The sequence below is a fragment of the Cetorhinus maximus genome, chromosome 3 (assembly GCF_964194155.1).
Source record: "Cetorhinus maximus chromosome 3, sCetMax3.hap1.1, whole genome shotgun sequence".
NCBI lineage: Eukaryota > Metazoa > Chordata > Chondrichthyes > Lamniformes > Cetorhinidae > Cetorhinus > Cetorhinus maximus.
This window is the reverse complement of record NC_135881.1, coordinates 200,308,184-200,329,741: the sequence shown is the minus strand read 5'-3', so window position 1 is coordinate 200,329,741 and position 21,558 is coordinate 200,308,184. Positions and strand designations below refer to the sequence as shown.

General features: G+C 43.1%; 1 protein-coding gene across 5 annotated transcripts in view; it reads right to left on the bottom strand.

Moving 5' to 3' along the window:
• Positions 1–21,558, bottom strand: part of ulk4 (unc-51 like kinase 4) — a 411,327-nt gene that overhangs the window by 134,608 nt on the left and 255,161 nt on the right. For all 5 annotated transcript variants that reach the window (XM_078539600.1, XM_078539595.1, XM_078539598.1 and 2 more), the window contains one exon: positions 14,467–14,515. In XM_078539600.1, the coding sequence (XP_078395726.1) occupies positions 14,467–14,515 (49 nt within the window). The remainder of the gene's footprint in view (positions 1–14,466; positions 14,516–21,558) is intronic.

Here is a 21,558-nt window from a genome sequence, read left to right as displayed (position 1 = left end):
GCAACTACAGGCCATTCAGTCTAACTTTGGTGATGGAAAAGCTTTTAGCGATGACAATCTGGAACAAAATTAAGTCACTTGGACAAGTGCAAATGAACCAGAGATGATCAGCACAGATCTGTTAAAGGCAAATCATGTTTAACTACCTTGACTTGAGTTTTTTGATGAGATAACAGAAATGATTGACGAGGGTAATGCGGATGTGGTGTATATGGACTTCCAAAAGGCATTTGATACAATGCCACACAACAGACTTGCAGCAAAATTGAAATGTACGGAATAAAAAGGAAAGTGTTAGGATTAATATGATTTGTGTCAGCTGTGGCTAAGTTGGTAGCATGCTTACCTCTGAATCACAGGGTTCTAGGTTCGAAGCCCACTCCAGGGAGCACAAAAGTCAAGGCTCACACTCCAGTACAGTATGGAGGGAATGCTGCACTGGTAGAGGTGCTGTCTTTGAGGTTTAAAGGCTGTGAGGCGACTAGCTCCTCTTGTCACAGGGGAGACAGTGGTAATGTCACTTTTTGGACTCGTGACCGAGAGGCCCAGCTAATGTTCTGGGGACATGGGTTAAAATCCCATGGCAGCAGGTGGAACTTACTAGGGGTTAGCCAGGAAAGTAGAGTTGAGGCCATAAGCAAATCAGTCATGATCTTATCAAATGGCAGTGCAGGCTCGAGGGGCCAAACTGCCTACTCTTGCTCCTAATTCGTATGTTTGGATGTATGAAGTTAGCTGAGTGATAGAAAACAGAGTAGTGGTGGACAGTTGTATCCGGACAGGGGGGATCCCGAGAGGTTGGTATTAGGGCCGCTGCTTTTCTTGATATGCATAAATGACCTGGACTTGAGTATGTAGGACACAATTTCAAAATTTGCAGATGACACAAAACTCAGAAGCACTGTGGACTCTGAGGAGGATAGTGGTAGACATCAAGATGTCCTCCATCTCGGGCGGCGGTGGTGGAATAGGCAGACACATGGCAGATGAAATTTAATGGCGAAAAGTGTGAAGCTGTACATTTTGGTAGGAAGAATGAGGAGAGGCAATATAAAATAAATGGCACAAGTTTGAAGGGAAGAGGTGGGGTGGGGTGGGGTGATGGGGGTGGGGTGGTTGGGGTGGGGTGATGGGGGTGGGGTGGTTGGGGGTGGCATTTGAGCAAAATTATTGAAGGTGGCAGGACAGGTTGACATAGTGGTTGTAAAGGAATACAGGATCCTGAGATTTATGAACACAGGCATGAAGTACAAAAGGAAGGAAGTTATGTTGAAACATTATAAAACTCTGGTTGGTCTCAACTGGTCTAATTCTGGGGACCACACTTTAGGAGGAATGGGAATGTTTCAGCAAGAGTGCAGAAAAGATTTACAAGAATGGTTCCAGGGATGACAGGCTTCAGTTATATGGATAGATTGGAGAAGCTGGAGCTCTTCTCATTAAAGAGAAGGTTGAGAGGATATCTGATAGAAGTTTTCAAAATCACAAGGGGTCTAGACAGAATAAATATAGAGAAATTGTTCCCATTGGCTGAAGGATCAAGAACCAGAGCAGCCTAATTTAAGGTGACTGGCAAAAGAGCCAACGACGGTATGAGGAAAATCCTTTTAACACACCGAGTGGTTAGAATCTGGATTGCACTACATGAGAGTAGAGTGGAGGCAGACTAAGCATGGCTTTCAAAAGAGAGTTGTATAAGCACCTGAAGAGAAAATATTTGCAGGACTATGGGGAGAGGGTGGGGGAGTGGATCTCGCTGGGTTCCTCTCATAGAGAGCTGGCACGGTCACAATGGGCCTGAATGACCTCCTCCTGTGCTGTAACTATTCTATGAAATCACTGGCCTTTCCCTTTCTTGGTAAAAGCCTGTCCAATCAAAGCAAAACATAGTGGGGCGAAGCAAAGAAGCAGACCTTCTAAGCTTCAGAAGTTATCATCCTGTTCTTGCATCTTTCCTTCACTTACGCACTCCCACAGAAACATCCACTCAACGACACCACATCTCATGCTCATCAAAGTAAATTTTTATTTTCAATGCTTCTGATGCTGAGCATTATGTACATTAGAATTAATTGATGCAAAATTGGCAATCAAAACAAAATCCAGTACTCTCTCCTCCAATTTTCCATTAGAAAAGGTGTGAAATCGGTTGCCCTGTCAAACAAGGCTTCAGCGACCTGTGGAATGGTGTATTTCAGGTAGACTAACATGGCGTGTCACATTTGAGGCATCTTGAAGTGAAAAAATTACATAACAGCTAAAAGGATGGTAATTTGTCTTTATATAGGTTGTACCAAGCAGAAGCTGGTAATTTGGCTCAACCAGCCTAGGCCAGCATTTATGCTCTACATCTTGAGCAGTAACGTGAGTTGACCTTCAAATCAAATATCTTCTCCATCACAGAAGACTGTCACCCCTTCAACATTGCTTGTCTCCAGCCCACCTCAGCTCCTACGGTTCTTAAATCCTCATACATGCTTTTGTCATTTGGATCACTTTGAAGTTGACCTCCCATCCTACAATCTGCGTAAACTGCAACTTTATCTGAAAAAAAAATCTCACACCAAGTTCCACTTGCCCATCATCTTTGCTGACCCACCCTGTCTCCTCAGCCCCCTTTCATGTTTCGCTCCTCTCCACCTAAATAACTCCCACCCAAAATTCACTGTTCATCTGATTCTGGTCTCCTGTACACCCTCCCTTCCACACCATCCCGCTTCAACCATTTCATCACACCGTTGCCAATATAACCTTCAGTTGCCTCAGTCCCACTCTCTGGCATTCCTTTCCTAAACTTTTTTGCCTCTTCAACCTTCTTCCCGACTTACAATTCCCCTTTCTGAACAAACCTTCGCAGCCTCTTACTCTTTCCTTGGTAGGTTCAGAATCTGTCTCTGTCATGCCCATTTGAGAAATACTTTGGGACACTTTCTATGTTGAAGGCATTACGTAGGTGCAAGTTTTTGTCCTGCCAGTGAGATACATCAGAAAAGCTACCCTATTATTCTTCCTCTTTCTTAGTAAACTCAACCCCTCCACCTGTACATATTTGTTAATTTACCATGGAGTGACTGGTCTTTGGCTCCAGCTCCGCTGAAAATAAGGTACTTATTGTCTTATAAAAGTTTCCTGTAATTTTGCATCTCTGCTATCAAGGCACTCAATTGCTGTGTAGCATGCACACTGATCAATATAACCAGCTGCCCTAACTGTGTACTCATCTTGGTGATGCCTATAATTTTTTTCCACGATGGTAAAAATATAAATAATCGATTAATAGAGGACTTTTTATTACTGATTATGCACAAAATTCCAGTAATATGGGGACACTGATGTACCTAAAAATAATTTGGGACCTATCACAACTAAATAGATAATGCTGAGAACCAAGCATAGTGGCAAAATATATTTCAGCGTCAGAAGTACCATAAAAGCTACTTGATTTAGTAACATGTCTGAATTATAAATAACCGCTGATGGGTGGTGGAAGAGGAGGAAATATTCCTAGATGAGCCTATAAACTACAAACCCAATGCTTTGCAAGATCATTTTGTGAATTATCACAAAGTAATAGACATTCCATCAAGAAATGTAACAGATTTTTCATTTGAAATAAGTATTAAAGAATTATATTAATCTGTTACAAAATTCAATCAGTTTGGCTGCACAATGGCTCTGATTCGTGTGGCTTGAAACACATTAAAACAAGAAAGAGTCAAGAAGTTGTGAACAGCAGAAAAGCTCACAAAGAACCCATTCTGCTTTTCATTCATCAGCAACACCCATGCGTGTAATGGCCAAACCTTGAAGTCTGCCCACATTATAATGTAAATCTTCATTTCATAATGTGCATCTAACTCACTCCCAAATGACCCGCTAAGCAACATTTATTTTATAAGGTGCTTTTCCTGTTCAGTGGTAGTATGAGGTGCTTAAACCTGCTATGGATATGAGTGGCAAAGTGTATTATAATAGGTACAGTAAAGTACATTTATTGCTCCATATTTTGTGAAAAGTATGGAAGAAGCTTATGAGAACAAACTTTTTTTATCACAAATCTTAAATTATAACAAACCTTCTCAGGGCCCTATCTGAAATGTGATATAGTCTAAGGGAGAAGATAAACCTCAATGTAGTTAGAACTATTTTGTCTACTGTGAGATTGTAATAACGTAGTTCACTGTATATCCTTGTAATCTGCAAAGTCTCAGATAAGAGTTTCCTGTAATTTTGCATCATTGGCATCAAGACATTCAATAGCTGTGTAGTATGCGCATTGATCAGAAGAAACTGCTGCCTTACCCGTGTATTCATCTTGGTGATGCCTGTCATTTTTGCCACAGTGGTAAAAATATAAATAATGGATTATCAGAGGACTCTTTATGACTGATTGTGCACAAAATCCCAGTGATATGGGGACTGTGGTGCATGAGTAATGGAAACATTGGCCGGGATTTTCCGGCCTCCATCGCGAGCAGGACCCGCCACGGGTGAGGCGGCACCCCAGCCAGGAGTCCATTGACTTGCGGCGGGACCAGAAGATCCTGGCAGCAGGCGGGTCTGGAAAACCCCGCCCATTGATGTACCCAAATATAACTTGGGACCCCACATAACTTTGTAAATTCAAATCTTGACCATCTAACATTCTTCACAGAAAAGCACAACCTGAAGCCTCTGACAAATGATCATATCCCCAGAGTAACAGGTAAATATTGCGGTCTGTAATGTTACAAAATAACATTCCGTCCTCTTAACATCCTCAGTCAGACCTGGCAGCCCTCAACTGTAGATTCCTCTTCTGTTGGTGTTCTCCCATGATTTGGATTCCGTCAGTCAGTGCAGTTCATACATAATAGGGGCAATAACCTTCACTACAGGAAGAGAGTACAAGTCCTTTAAATGAGGGAGGGGAGTGCATGTTTTTGTGACAAAAATAATGTATGCTTCATGCTCTGTATTCCATGCATTTTAAATAGTTGCAGTAAATGTATGATTCTGTGCCGAGTTTTATTTGACCGCGGTAATGATCAGTTCTGCAATACGCTCATTACCACTACCATACAGATTTTTGGGTTTAACAGTTTACAGCAAGTTTATTTCATGCAATCAGAAAAGCTCATTCCCATTTCTATTAAAAAACCTCCCCCAGAGACTGAACTATATAACTGGCTGTCCATCAGCCATGAGACACAAGTATTAGCACAGATGAAGATTGCTTTTCATATTGTAGTCAAGTTCGTTAAGACATCATTAAAGTCCCATTCTGCAGTGACATGCACAAGTAAGAGCCTGTGAAACAGAAATGCCATTCACCCAGTCAAGATCTCCATTACGCACACTAATGAGGCAGAGAACAGGCACAAACCCAGTCTCATTCTCCTGGGGCTTTGCACTAAATGCAGACAACACAGAGGATGGTATTAGAACTATCCTTTTTATAAAGGAGAGTGGAATATAATCCAGGTCTCTTGTGTTTTCACGAACTTCATTGTTATCGATCAAAATGCTGTTGTTTGCTTTTAGCTGTATGCTCCTAAAATGCCGTACACATACAAATACTGTTGCTGATATGTGTCATGAATGCACAATAGCGGTGTCTGAATTTCTGGTGCTTTCATCAAAACAGTTAAGGTTTTAATTGCTTAATTGTTTATAATGCTATCAATCTTTAGACTGAATAACATCATAGAATCATAAAATAGTTACTGTACAGAAGAAGGCCATTCAGCCCATCATGTCTGTGCTGGCTTTTTATAAGAGCTACTCAGCTTGTCTTACTCCCCTACCTTTTCCCCACATAACCCTGCAAATTTTTTCTCTTCAGATAATTATCCAATTTCCTTTTGAAAGTCTCAATTGAGCTGCTTCCACCACATTCTCTCAAGCAGTGCATTCCAGATCCTAGCTGTTCACTGTGTAAAAAATGTTTTCCTCATGTCACCTTTGGTTCTTTTGTGAATCACCTTAAATCGATGTCCTCTGGTTTTTGACCCTTCTGCCAATGGAAACAGTTTCTCCTTATTTACTCTGTCCAGATCCCTCATGACTTTAAACACCTCTATCAAATCTCCTTTCAACCATGGAGAAGAGCAAAGTTGACGTTTCGAGTCCTCATGACCCTTCAACAGAACTTAGTTCTGTTGAAGGGTCATGAGGACTCGAAATGTCAACTTTGCTCTTCTCCACCGATGCTGCCAGACCTGCTGAGTTTTTCCAGGTATTTCTGTTTTTGTTTTGGATTTCCAGCATCTGCAGTTTTTTGTTTTTATCTCCTTTCAACCATCTCTTCTTTGATGAGAATAGGCCCAGTTTTGCCAACCTATCCACATAACTGAAGTCTCATCTTGGGAACCATTCTTCTAAGTCTTTTCTGCACCCTCTTCAGTGCCAATAATCAAATTATTAATATTTTAAAAAAGTAATCAACTAAAAGCTGTTTCCCAACTTACTGCAGCAATGTCACCACAATCTGGATAATTATTTCACAATAGTCCTGTGTCAGTACAAAAGTGGCTATCAACTAAATAAAAATCTTTAACTTAAGAACCTAAACTTGGGCTGCGATTACATAGAGAACAAGAGCAAAGTTTATGTTGTTAACTATGAATCACCTCTGTACTCACTGACCCAATGCTTTGAATTTTAAAATTCTTATCCTTTTGTTTCAATTCTTTCATTTCCTTGCTCCTCCTCTATATGTGATCTCCTCCAGATCTATAATCCTCTGAGAACTCTGTGTTCTTGTGCACCACCATTTTCTTCACCCCACTATACACATTCAGTTTCAAAACTCTGGCATTCCCCCCCGAAGTAGGTCTGCCTCACCACCTTCTGGTCCTCCTCTAAGACCCTTCTTATTGCCGTTCCTTCACAGTGGCTGGATCAAAATGCTGGAACTCCTTCCCTAACACTACACCACATGCACTGCAGCGGTCCAAGAAGGCAGCTCACCACCACTTTCTCAAAGACGGTTAGGGATGGGCAATAACAATGCTAGCCTTGCCAGCGACATCCACTTTCCTTGAAAGAATAAAACAAAATCTGTTTGATGTCCTAATGCATCCATGGGAACACTTGATCCAAAACAGCACAAGATTTTGGGAACCTGATGTTCAATGAGGAACCACAATGTTTGACAAAAGTTGTAAATGAGAATTTAGATGTCTACTACTCAAGATGTTGCAAAAGATTTCTGCAAATCAGGACTTATTTCCTGCCAGTTTGCTCTCTTTCTTTCCTGAATGTGTTGACTTCTTGCTGGGTCAGGTTCCATAGGTGCAGGCACCTACCAATATCATTCCCAGATAAAAACAGAATGTGCTGGAAAAACTGAGCCAATCTGGCAGCAACCGTGAAGAAAGAAACAGAGTTAACATTTCGAGTCCAATAGGAGTCCAGTTCCAAAGATGAGTCGTATTGAGTCAAAACATTACCCTTGTTTCTCTCTCCTCAGATCTTGCGAGACCTGATATTTCCAGCACTTTCTGTTTTTATTTCAGACCTCCAGCATCCGCAGTATTTTGCATTTATAATACCTTTGCCAAGATGGCATTACAGTTGCGTGAGCCTCGACACCAACTGCTGCCATGTTCTTCAAAAAAAAGGTTCTCAAGGTTGAGCTCGACCTATCCCTATCTTAATCCCTGTTCTCTATCCCTCCTTAATCAGGGGGCACCAGGATTAAATTGTTGCATCTTTGGCACTGGGGTGATCTTGGCATAGGCTGGAGGTCAAATCGTGGACCTTTTGATCTGCATAGTTTAGCTACTGATTGGCTAAGCTGGGTAAGCCCACTGAGTCAGCAGAATCCCTTCCTTAACACAATGAAACTCGGATCGTAAATATTCTTTGAAACCTGCTAGATGTCATTCACAAGAGTATGCAGAAGAATTTCTCACTCCCAGCCTTTCTTCCTGAAAATTAAGACATCAATTGAATGAAAATAGAAATTTATTTTTAAAATTCAAACTTAGTGCAAATTTGGGAAAATTCCACCCTAAGTATGGTGTTGGGCGACTAACATGACGTTTTACCTGCCGGCCACGATGTCCGCTACACTCCTCAGATTGCAAGGAACGATGGAGGAACCCATCCGCCTTCAGTCTGAGGTGATAGCGCCAGCATGCCAATGCACTGAGGTCAACACTGGTAGGGTGGTGACTGCCACGGAGACCTTGGTCCAGAACTTCGCTTCTGCACTGCTGCACAGGCTCAACTCCATCGCTGATGCCATAGTTGGCCTGCACAGTGTGTATGCTGGGCAGCTTGATCTCACTCCAGCTACCCCCTGCTCCTCAAGGAGTCAGCCTGGGGCTCCCGGGCACCCATAAGGAGGAAGATCAGCAGGTGCACACCCTGAGAGCGTTCAGCCAATCCGGCTCCCCTCTTCCTGTGACCTCAGCAGCTCCAGCTCCACAGGCTGGGGAGGGTGCCACTGCCACACAGCGGGACCCCGAAAGCAGGCTGGGACCCTCTGAGTATAGGCCCTCCAGAGGACACTCAGCAAAGTCATCACAGACAGGGCGTCGCAGTCAGCAAGCTGCCTCCACCTCCGCTGTGGATGTCCTGGGAGCAACAAGACGTAGTGGCGAGATTAGAAAAGTTAAGGACAATTAGTTGCACAGCCTGGGCACGGGTGTTGATCACTTGTACATAATATTCATTATTGTCAATAAATTCCCAAGAATGTCTTCCTGCCTATGGCTCCTTGTTCTGATGAGCAGTGTTCTTGTCACTCAGATGTGAAATCTTTCTGCACAAGATAAAGGCAGGTGTCTCATTCCAGGGCCTCTTCTCTGTGCTCTGTGCAGCCTTCAGACCAAAGTGGTGATCCAGCCTCACCCTCCCTGTAAACATTATTGATGCCTGCACCTCGATGGTGCTTGTCATTGCTGCCAGAATATCATGGGCAGGCGCCACAGAGTTCTCTCATTCTTTCGATGTGCTCTCAGCACCTTTAAGGAGGGGCTGGCCCCCATCTCCTCAGCATCTGTGACCACGGATGCGTTTCTGGTGGTTGCATACCAGCTACACATTCAGTGAGTGAATGACTACATCCCTTGTGGCTGATGTAATCTACCTTGTAGATTAGTCTACCTAGCGACAGAGACCTGAGCGCCACATGGGTGCAGTCAATCAGACCCTGAACCTGTGGGGATCCCGAGATCCGGGAGAATCCAATGGCCCTTGCCATCCTGGCTGTCACGGACCCGGGCGAAATGCACAAAGTTGTGCACCCTCAAGAAGATGGCATTCTTATGGATGTATTTGTGGGCGGAGGCTTGTGATATCCCACAGACAGATGTCACTTGTGGAACCCTGAAAGGAGCCACTGGCATAGAAATTGAGCACCGCGGTCACTTTCACAGCAACTGGCAGTGGATGCCCTCCCATGTCCCCTTGGCACCGTCCGGCAGTAAGTGGCAGATGCGAGCGACCAGGTCCCTAGACATGCGCAGTCGTCGGCGACACTGGTTCTCGGTCATCCGCAGGCAGTGTCTATAGACCCGGGGTGTCACTAGACACTGACCAGCCACAGCACACTGTCACTCCTGGGCAATTTGTGCAGGAGCTTCAGCAGCCCCTTCTTCCTGAGTATGTTGCTCCTGCCTTTGCGTGGCCAGGAGCTTTAATCGCTCTCTTCTCCATCTTCTCCGCTCTCTGTAGGCCATCAGGCCTACAGCTAGGTCACCAGGCTCCAAGCTCCTGATGTGGTTCTCCTGCGGCATGAGAGAGAGACGTGGTTAGCATGGGTGTACTTAGCACCTTTCCTGGCCCTGTGTGATGGCCCCTTAAGCTTCCCGGAGAGTGCTGGCCACTCCTCGGATGGCTGCAGATGAGTGTGCTGCATAGCTGCCCTGTCAGCTTGTGACATGGGGGAGACTGCTCCTCACTGGGATGCTGAGATTGCAAGGGGCTGTGAGCACCTCCAGCAGTGACTTACATGGCCAGCATTGGCAAGAAGATTGAACAACATGTGCAGTCCAACTGCTCCGCGGTTCAGTTAAGTGGTAGTGGACTCGCAGTCTCTGCTGGGGGTCGGGGGGCGGTAAGGTCTGGAGCGCTTGGTGACACTTTGATGCCTGGGCGTTGCTTGTGTCTAGGAGTCCCAACCCCAATCATATCACTGTGGCTGCGCCTGAACTGTCTCAGTTGCAGAGGAACAGTCAGTTTATACAAGTGTCCCTACTGCGTGACCACTTCCCTTGCCTACCTTGCCCCCCACCTCGATTTCTTGTGTGCGGGATCCAACGCCAGGGCAGCAGTTGTCCCCCTACCCAACACCAGTCGCCTCCGAGGCTGGACAGCAGTTACTCCTGAACACCCCCCACCGACAACAGTCGCCTCCGAGGCAGGGCAGCACTTGCCCCCACCTCCGCTCCCCGTTACCCTCAAAAGTCACTTCCGTGGCAGGTCAACACTTCACCCTGACACCCCTGAAGCCTGCAAAGCAACAGATGACCCTGGCGAGCTCTGCAGAACAATGCTGTTCACTCACCTCCAGTTCCCCCAAAGTGATTGCCACCAAGTGCACATCTCCTGTGTGCTGTTGTGAAACACGTTGACGTGCTTTCCCGCTGATGTGGACGGATGATCTGGCAGGGGTCCAAGAGCCTGGCGGGACAGCCTTTTAATGTATGCTGATGTATTACAATGAGCTCGCCGATGACCGTTGGCAGGAAATGCGGCCCGCTGTTGGCGGGCTGAGCAGATGATCGCAACCTGCCTTCCCACTGTCATGAAACCGATCGCGCCATATTGTCCGCGCATGCCACCTATCACGCCCACTGCCAGTGGGCACAGAAAATTCTGCTCTTAGTCCCATTTGCCAGTGTACATTGACTTGCCTTAAAGTGTACTATAGAGTTCTCTAACAATAGAGGAGGAATGTTCACAAAACAGCCAATTTATTGTACATAGGCTTGGCTTGTGTGCTAGAATTCAAACGTCTTCATTAAAGTATTAGCCATTGGCTCACAGCAATGAGACAATCATTTTGCAAGCTTTCCCTCTTTGTTGTAGGTATGCAACCATTTTAGAGAATGCATTTCCATTTGGAAAATTTTGAAAGCACCATTCTTTCAGATGTAACAAAACATCTCCAACTCCAGGGTTTCTGCTTCTGTAAGTGTCAATAAGTGTCACTTGAAGAACAATATGTGAACTGGTCTATGGTGGACTGAGTTATGATATTCTGCAGTTAAAACTCACACATGAAGAATTGCAACTTGGATGAGGTACCAGAGGGCATATGAAATTATGTTCCAGCAAGAGTTGTTGCCTCCAGGAGTGGAGCAGGAACAGCCGAAGTTGGTGAATAAATTGTGTGATTCACCACTATGTTCTTCCCTATCAACCAAAATTGATGTTTCAATATGACTGTAACAAAATACAACTTTGCACAAACATAGTATAAAATGTAAAAAAAAACGGAAGCGTTATATTAATGGTTTCTCTTTGGTGATAGGAAATGAACTATTACCACAGCATAAAGATTTAAAATTAATTTCTTTGTAGGCTTTATTTGTCAGCTCCTTCTGAGCATGTTGCGTTCTGCTCTGTTATCAAAATGCAGTTTGGTCAATGCTTACAATTTCCTTTCAGTCTCTTTTTTTCTCTCTTTTTATCAAATTTTTCTTTCCCTCTCTTTGTTTCCCTTTCCGTACCTGATTTGACTCTAATTCATCCCACCTCTTTCTCAATCCTTAAATACATGGTCAAGGAGATACACAGTTTGTACCACTGTTCACCAAGGTCCTAGATGCCCCATTGTCTTCACTGCACCATTATCAGTTCACACTTACAGCATATTACAATGCAAAGTTATCTGTAACTGAAGGGTGCAGGGAAAAATTATAACTAATAGTGTTGTAATCTTGGTAGAGATCAGTAACTTTTTTTTAAAGACGTAGATGACATTCAAAATCCTGGTTATTTACTAAGAGAATGAAGCCACAAGATTTCATGGTTTAAAACAGAGGATTTTTTATTATACAAGAGTCAACAAAGCAAACACTAAATGCTATCTATCCTATACTCTAACATCTAAAATTAACATGAGTTGAACATGGATTAACAGGCAAACTGTGGTCAAATATAAACTATAAATTGCACCTTAAATGGCAGATACAACTAAGACAGATCTTAGGAACCGGCTCAGCAGTCCACTCAGATTTCAGTGATCTCACTCAGTCATAAAGTAACATCTGTCATAGGGCAAACGTTAGAAGCTATTATCAAAGATGTTATAGCAGGGCACTTAGAAAATTTCAAGGCAATCAGGCAGAGTCAACATGGTTTTGTAAAAGGGAAATCATGTTTAACCAATTTATTGGAGTTCTTTGAAAGAATCACATGTGCTGTGGATAAAGAGAAACCAGTGGATGTACTGTACTTAGATTTCCAGGAGGCATTTGATAAAGTGCCACATCAAAGGTTATTGCAGAAAATAAAAGCTCATGGTGTAGGGGGTAACATATTGGCACGGATAGAAAATTGGGTAGCTAACAGGAAGCAGAGAGTTGGCATAAATGGGTCTTTTTTTAGTTGGCAGGATGTGGCAAGTGGTACACCACAAGGATCAGTGCTGGGCCTCAAATTTTTACAATTTATATAAATGACATGGATGAAGGGAATGAAGGAATGGTTGCTAAATTTGCTGATGACATAAAGATAGGTAGGAAAGTAAATTGTGAAGATGACGTAAGGAGGCTACAAAGTGACATAGGTAGGTTGAGTGGGCAAAGATCTGGCAAATGGAGTATAATGTGGGCAAATGTGAAATTGTCTATTTTGACAGGAAGAATAAAAAAGAAGCTTATTATCTAAATGATAAGAGATTGCAGAACTCTGAGATTCAGAGGGATCTGGGTGTCCTAGTGCATGAATCACAAAAGGCTAGTATGAAGGTACAGCAGTAATTAGGAAAGCTAATAGAATGTTATCATTTATTGTGAGCAGAATTGATTACAAAAGTTGGGAGGTTATGCTTCAGTTGTACATGGCATTGGTGAAACCACATCTGGAGCATTGTGTACAGGACTGGTCTCTTTATTTAAAGAAAGATGTAAATGTATTAGAAGCAGTTGAGAGAAGGTTTACTAGACTAATACCAGGAATGCGTGGGTTGTTTAATGAGGAAAGGCTGGACAGGTTAGGCTTGTACCCACTTGAATTTAGAAGATTAAGAGGTGACCTAATTGAAACTTTTAAGAACCTGAGGGGTCTTGACAGGCTGGATGTGGAGGGGATGTTTCCTCTTGTGGGAGAACCTAGAACTAGGGGTCACTGTTTGAAAATAAGGGGTCACTCATTTAAGACAGAGATGAGGAGAAATTTTTCTCTGAGGGTTGTGAGTCTTTGGAACTGTCTTCCTCAAAAGGCGGTGGAAGCAGAGTCTTTGAATATTTTTAAGGCAGAGCTAGATAGATTATTGATTAACAAGGAGGTGAAAGGTTAATGGGGGTAGGCAGGAGGGTGGGATTGGGATTACATTCAGATCAGCCATTATCTTATTGAATGGCGGATTAGGCTCGAGGGCCCAAGTGGCCTACTCCTGCTTCTAATTTGTATGCTCGTACATAGTCTTTCAAACTCTGTCTTCCTCACAAGGAATTTCAGCCCCTCTCTTTCTGATACCCCACCGACAGCAGCACACAACCATGGGCACAGACTTCACCACAAATGGCATCCGTCTGCAGAACCTGTTCAACTGGTCTGGATGGTGCAGATCCACCACTGTTATCTTTAAGTAACAGAAACAGTTGCAGCAACTTATTTGCTTAGTAGCAGCTTCTGGATCTAGTCTTTTCCTCTCAGGTCTTCTTCAGCTTGCCTGTTCTGCTCCAGTGGACTCAATAACTGCTACTGCCCAACTTGGGCTGATGTGCCCTTTTATATCTTTCAACAAGATTTAGTTTTGATTTCCCAACCTCAACTTGTTTTTGATTTCCTCAGAAACTGGAAAATTCAGTTTCATTTCTAAGTTTGCCTTTTCTGCTTCCCTTTCAGTTTCATTTTCAGTTCAGCTTTTGTTTTGAATAAGGTTTGCCACAAAATCATACAAATTAAATTTAAAAATATAGAATTCCTCAAACTAGGGCATTTCATGAGATGTCCCATTTCAGCAAGATCTAGCCCATTATGTTATACTTCCTGCTTCATTCATGGTAAAACAATCCATCGTTCTTATAACCCTGTCTGAAAAAGATCCTTCTAACTTTGACTTTAGTCTTCTAGTGATAATCTTCAGCCTATACACATTTGTTACCGATTAGAAAGACTCTTTCATCTTGCACTCAAAATCTTGAATAATTTCAGAAACATATGTTAAATATTGGATAATTCCACAAGCCAGGCCAAAAGTAGTTGTACAATGATAGTGTTTTTTGTGGGCTAACAAAAGAGGAGTGGAATATATTTAAGGACTAAAAAATTGGAAAAATAACTTTGATACTTGGTACTCACCAAAATGACCTGGAAAAGAATGGGCACAACCTGGCTTTCTTCAATTAATCTGGAAATGCAAGTTATTGGCATCACATTAGTTACAACATGCATGTTTTCATCTTCATTAAAAGGTGCAATACTATTCTTGCTACTGATCTATAAGTGAATGATTCAGTGTGAATGGGTATGCTACCAAGATCGATAGGTTAGTGATCCTCAACACTGACCCTTGACTAATGCAGCTTGTAATTGATCCACCATATATCTAATAAATGTGAGCAATGTCAGAGTTGACTGGAAATGCCTGTCTTATTGATAAAAGCTAGAAACTCAAAAAATGCATGAATACTTTACAAGGGATGGGAGCAAACAATAACAGAATGAGGAAAAGGTCATAAATTGTAAATTAGGTAAAAATCTACATGCTGGACCTCGTAGCCCTTTTACAAAAAGGGTGCAGATGTTAAACCAACAGGAGATTTGCAACAAACTTCATTTACCAACCTGATTTTAAAAAAGCGTTTTTTATTGCTGTTGTGAGACCTTGCTGTGCATACGTTGGACCACAAAGCAATACTGCCTATACTTCCAAAGAAATTTATTGGCTCCAAAATTCTTTGAGATGTCTAGAATTTGTGAAAGGTGCTGCATGATTGCAAGTACTTTCCTTTTGCAACCATCTTCAGCCAGAAGTGCCGGTGGATGATCCATCTCAGCCTCCTCCAAAGGTCCACAGCATCACAGATGCCATCTTAAAACAACTTGATTTACTCCACGTGATATCAAGAAACGACTGAAGACACTGGCTACTGCAAAGGCTATGGGCTCTGACAACATTCCAGCAATATTACTGAAAACTTGTGTTCCAGAGCTAGACATGCCCCTAGTCAAGCTGTTTCTGTACAGCTAAAATACTGGCATCTACCCAGCAATGTGGAAAATTGCCCAGGTATGTCCTGTCCACAAAATGCAGGACAAATCCTACCCGGCCAATTACTGCCCCATCAGTCTATTTTCGATCATCAGCAAATTGATGGAAGGTGTCGCCGACAGTGCTATCAAGCAAAACTTACTCGGCAATAACCTGCTGACTGATGCTCAGTGTAGTTTCCACTAGGCGACTTGGCTCCTGACCTCATTATGGTCTTGGGCAAAAGAGCTGAACTCAAGAGGTGATGTGTGAGTGATTGCCCTTGACATCAAGTCAACATTTGACCTATGGCATCAAGGAGCAAAAATGGAGTCAAAGGGAATCAGGGGGAAAACCTTCCAATGGTTGGAGTCATACCTAGCACAAAGAAAGATGGCTGTGGTTGTTGGATGTCAGTCATCTCAGCTCCAGGACATCACTGTAGGAGTTCCTCAGGGTAGTGTCCTCGGCCCAACCATCTTCAACTGCTTCCTCAATGACCTTCCTTCTATCACAAGGTCAGAAGTGGGGATGTCCACTGATGATCGCACAAGCACAGCACCATTCGTGACTTCTCAGATACTGAAGCACTGTGTGTCCAGATGCAGCATGACCTGGACAACATTCAGGCTTTGGCTGATAAGTGGCAAGTTACATTCATGCCAGACAAGTGCCAGGCAATGACCATCTCCAACAATAGATAATGCAACCAACGCCCCTTGACATTCAAAGGCATTATGGTCGCTGAATCCCCCAATATCAACATCCCATGGGTTACCATTGACCAGAAACTGAACTGGACTAGCCATTTAAATACTGTAGCTACCAGAGCAGGTCAGAGGCTGGGGGCAGAATTTTATAAGTCGGCAAGCGGGGGTGGGGCCCACTCGCTGACGCGCAAAACGATGCGCGGTGACGTTGGGGGGAACTCCCAACGTCACTGCGCCCAATTTAAATTTTCAGGAAGGCGGGAGCGCAGCAAAATCAGCTGCGCACCCACCAACCTGTCAATGGCCAATTGAGGCCATTGACAGAGTCAATTAAGTAATTAAAGGACCTGCCCGTCCAACCATAAGGTTGGCAGGCAGGCCAGGAGCCCCAGCGGGAACTATAAAAAACATGAAACCTCATCCATGGGCGGGATGAGGTTTCATGTAGGCTTTAAAAAATTTAAATAAAGGTTTTGTGAAAATTATGGACATGTTCCAACTCATGTGACATTGTCACATGAGGGGACATGTAAGGGAAATTTTATTTTTCTATTTTTTCACATTTGCAGCCGATCTCCCTGAGGCACAGGGAGTACATAGCGCTTCTGTGCGATCGTCACGCTGGGCAGGCCTTAATTGGCCTGCCCACGTAAAATGGCGGTGCGCCTCCAATCGGGGGCGCCGATCGGAAGCGTGCCTGTACGCGCCCACCCATCAACCTCCCACCCGACGGGGGGAAAATTCAGCCCTGGGAATTCTGCAGCAAGTAACTCACCTCTTGACTCCCAAAGCATGTCCACCATCTACAAGGCACTCATCAGGAGTGTGATGGAATTGTCTCCACTGGCCTGGATGCATGCAGCTCAAACGACACTCAAAAAGTTCAACACCATCCAGGCATGGCAAAGCGGCCTGCTTAATTGGTACCCCATCCACCCACTTCAGCATTCATTCTCTCCACCATCAAGGCACAGTGTGCACAATCTATCAGATGCTCTGCAGCAATTCATCAAGGGTCCTTCGACAGCACCATCTACAACCAAGGAGGACAGGGGCAGCAGATACATGGGAACACCATCACCTGAAAGCTTCCCTCCAAGCCACACACCATCCTGACTTGCAACTATATCGCGGTTCCTTCACTGTCACTGGGTCAAAATTCTGGGACTCCCTTCAAAACAGCACTGTGGGTGTACCTACACCACATGGACTGCAGCATTTCAAGAAGGCAGCTAATGACCACCAACTTCTCCAGGGCAATTAGGGATGGGTAATAAATGCCAGCCTTGCCAGTGACGCCACATCCCATGAAAGAATAAAAGAAACGTAGAATTTTGAAAGGTCCAATTCTCCAACCATTCTTTGCAACCTGCAACATACGACATTCACATAGGGAGATGACAAAAACCCTCTATTTAAGGAGTGGTAAGACATAATTGCACTCACTGAGTATTCAGATTCCAAATAACCTAGTTTTAATTTATTTTAATGAGTTGATTTTCGCCCATCTTTTCCGGCCATGATCCAGTTCTCCCTTCATCTGGCTATTTCACAAGTGCTAGCACAGACAGTGAATGTTCACTTGTGGCATTTTTAGCAGGCGTTATGGGATGTTTAGCAGGAGAGGGAACCTCAATAAGGTTTTAACTCTCTAGCCTGGAAACAGTGGAAGAAAGGGGAGAGAGACAGAGAGAGAGAAAGAAACAGAGAGAAAGCCTTGCATTTATATGACACCTTTCGGGACCTCAGGACACCTGAAGCATTTTACAGCCAATTAAGTACATGTTTGAAGTGCAGCCACAGATGTGATGTAGGAAACATGGCAAACAATTCACACACAGCAAGCTCCCACAAACAGCAATGCGATAATGACCGATCTGCTTTCATGATGCGGGTTGAGGGGATAAACATTGGCCTGGACATTGGGTGAACTTTCCCACTTTTCTTTGAAGAGTATCATGGAATCTTTTCATTGTACCATTTCTGCAAGGCTGCAATTGTTAACTCAGCACAGTCCAGGAGTCAAGTAACTGATCATTTTCATTATAGTGTAATATCTTAATTTTAAAAAAATACAAAATTATTTGTAAAATTGCTCGCTGATTGTTACGAAACACAATCTCAGTGAAAGAAAGGTATCATTTCACAATAATAACCCATGCTGTGAATCTTAGATGGGGTTCAGTTTCAGAACTAGGCTAGATGCATGATCCTTTCAAACACCTAAGATAGAATATACAAAATTCATTTGATGCATAAAAAGGCACTCATTGTCGGATCTAAAGCTCTCTAAGACATATCCCTTGTGTTAAGCTTCAAGTTACAAAGTATATTATCTTTAGAAACAGACTGGATTAGCACAAGCCAGGTGTAAACTTATTTCATCACTTTTTCTCCATGGTCTTAACAGTCATAGTGGCATTTTGTCAAAACGAAAAATTCCTGAGCTTCAGCATTCTCTGCTTACTTAATTCCCTTTTTTTTGGCACTTCCATTTGTCATTATTTGCTGATTTGAGTTCAACCAAGAAATGTATTTCTAGAAATAAACTTCCATTTTAACTTTCAATATTTCATTCTAGAAAGCTACAACCTGTCAATATCTTTATTTCTTAAGCTATTATTTCTTAAATTATTATGCTTTGGTTTTTACATAACTTAGAATGATTGGTCACTTCAGAGGGCTTTAAAATTCAGCTGTATATTGTGGGACTGGAGTCACATTTAGGGATGAAATCCCATCTTTGAAATACATTCGTACACTCTTTTGCGATCAAATTCACCACAAATTACCAGATTAATTTAATTTCATTTCACAATTTACCATGGTGGGATTTGCACTCCTACCTCAGGGTTACTAATCCTGTACCTATCATGGAGCCATGTTGAAAATGCAAATACTATTGTTGAATATGATTGACAATTACCATCCAATCCTCTGACTCTCTTTGGCTGACCGTAGGCAGCCATGCTTTCCATTACCTAGGACCCATACTCTGGAACTCCTCCACTGCCCCCCAACTCCCCCACCAAAACCCATTCTCCACTGTCTCCACATTCCTCTAATCTTGCAAGACAGTCCTTAAAACCAATCTCTATGTCTTTCACCAATTTTTCGTTCAACATTTCTAATCTCTCTCACTCTCAGCGCCTACCTTTTCTCCCCATGCCCCTATGAAGTGCCTTGGGACATAGTTTTCTATGTTAAACAGAGCTATATAAACACACCTTGTTGATTGGGTCTAGTAATGAGAATTTTTTTCTCTCGGGATAGTACACTATCAACAATGTCTCGGTTTCTAACTTGCAACAACTGCAGCACAGGTGATGAAACTAAATGGGCTGGCCAAACTGTCCAAAAATAACATTAGGCAACTTATTGAGATTTTGGGGGGGGGGGGGGGGGTCCTTTAAAAAACCTTGTTCGATTGGAAAGCTGTAATATTCTACCGCATGCCCAACGTATTGGGGTTCTCCAACAAAGGAAACTTCCTCTGAGCTCTCATCACCACTTCATTACTTTACACCCTTAAGAAATCTGCAGCATTGCTACAATCTACAGTTTGACCTCTGCTATACACATGTACAACATAGTGATGTTGCTGATGGTATGATGGCAAAGAAATAAAAAGTTTGCAATTAAATAGCACCGATCGCATTCTCAAAAATGGCAGATGAGTTATACTCAGTGACGTCCCACAACAGAAACAAAATAAATGGCCTGTATTGGTGGTGTTGGTTGAAGGATCAATGTTGGGCAAAAGAACAAGATAAGTCTCCCTGCTGCTTTACTTCAAATGGTGTCATGTGATCTTTCACATTCACCTCAGCTGCCAGACATTGCCTTGATTTAAAGTCTAATCTGAAAAACAGGAGCTCCAACACTTGCATTCCTCAATCCTGGATTATGCCCTCAAGTCCCTTGAGTGCTTTAAAAAAAAAATTCTTTTCATGGGATATGGGCATTGTTGGCTCAATATTTATTGCCCTAATTTCCCTTGAGAAGCTGGTGGTGACCTGCCTTCTTCAAGCGCTGCAGTCCATGTGGTGTAGGTATTCCCACAGTGCAGTTAGGAAGGGAGCTAGGACCCAATGATAATGAAGGAACGATAATATAGTTCCAAGTTACAACAGTGTGTGGCTTGGAAGGCAACTTCCAGGTGGTAGTGTTCTCATGGATCTGCTGCCCTTGTCCTTAGAGGTGGTAGAGGTCATTGGTTTGGAAGGTGCTGTTGAAGGAGCCTTGGTGGTTTGCTGCAGTCCATCTTGTAGATGGTACATACTCCTGCTGTAGTGTGCCGGTGGTGGAGAGATTGAATGTTTAAGGTGGTGGATGGGGTGCCAGTCAAGTGGGCAGCTTTGTCCTGGATGATGTCGAACTTCTTGAGTGTCGTTGGAGCTGCTCTCATCCAGGCAAGTCACATGCCTCACTTGTGCCTTGTAGATGGCGGACGGGCTTTGCGGAATCAGGAGGTGAGTTACTCACTGAAGAAATCCCAGCCTCAGGCATGCTCTTGTAGCCACAGTAGTTATATGGCTGGTCCAGTTCAGTTTCTGGTCAATGGTAACCTCCAGGATATTGACAGTGGGCAATTCAGCTATCATCAAGGCAAAACAGTACGCAACAGGTAAATGAAGCATCAGATCACCAGCAGAAGCATGTGATTAATGTATTCACTTGCATCATTGCATCATCATTTCAACAGCTATGGCTCCTCTCATCTCTACTATATTTAACATAGCTCTGAAGATCTTAAATTTCTGTAGTTGCAGAACTATGTTGGGCCATTAAAAAATAAAATTGTGGAATAAAGGTTTGACCTCCATTTCTCTTCGAGTTATCACCTTCTGCACCAAACTATGTGGACACAGGGCAATAACAAAACAATGTACACCTGTGTAAAAAGGCCTGTTCACCCATGGACTGTTGGTGCATGCACACATCAGTTTAACAAAAACGCAGGAACTAAAAACTCGGCTTTTTCAGTTTAGTTTTCAATTCTCTAAAGGCACCACTAAATGAGACTATCAACAGATTAAAAACAATTGGCAAAAGAAGCCAAAGTGACACAAGGAAAACAGCGAGTTGTTGTGATCTGGAATGCTCTGCCTGGAAGGATGATTGAAGCAGATTCAATAGTAACTTTCAAAAAGGAATTGGATAAATAGTTGAAGGGGAAAACAAACAGGGCTATGAGGAATAACCAGGGGAGTCGAACTAATTGGATAGCTCTATTAAAGAGCTAACGCAGACATGATAGCCAGAATGGCCTCATTCTGTGCTGAATCTTTCTATGATTGGATTCAAAGTTGGACATGTGGTCACCCTAATCTTATAATTCAGGTACTCCCTAGTGACTGGTTCAGCAGCTGAATGTCCACTTAGTTGTGAAAAGCACCGAGTCTAGTGACACCAGAAAAGTGAGAAAACAGAGATGCAATTAAATTAAAGAAAACACATGTCCATGTATAGTAGAAATCATTGGGAATT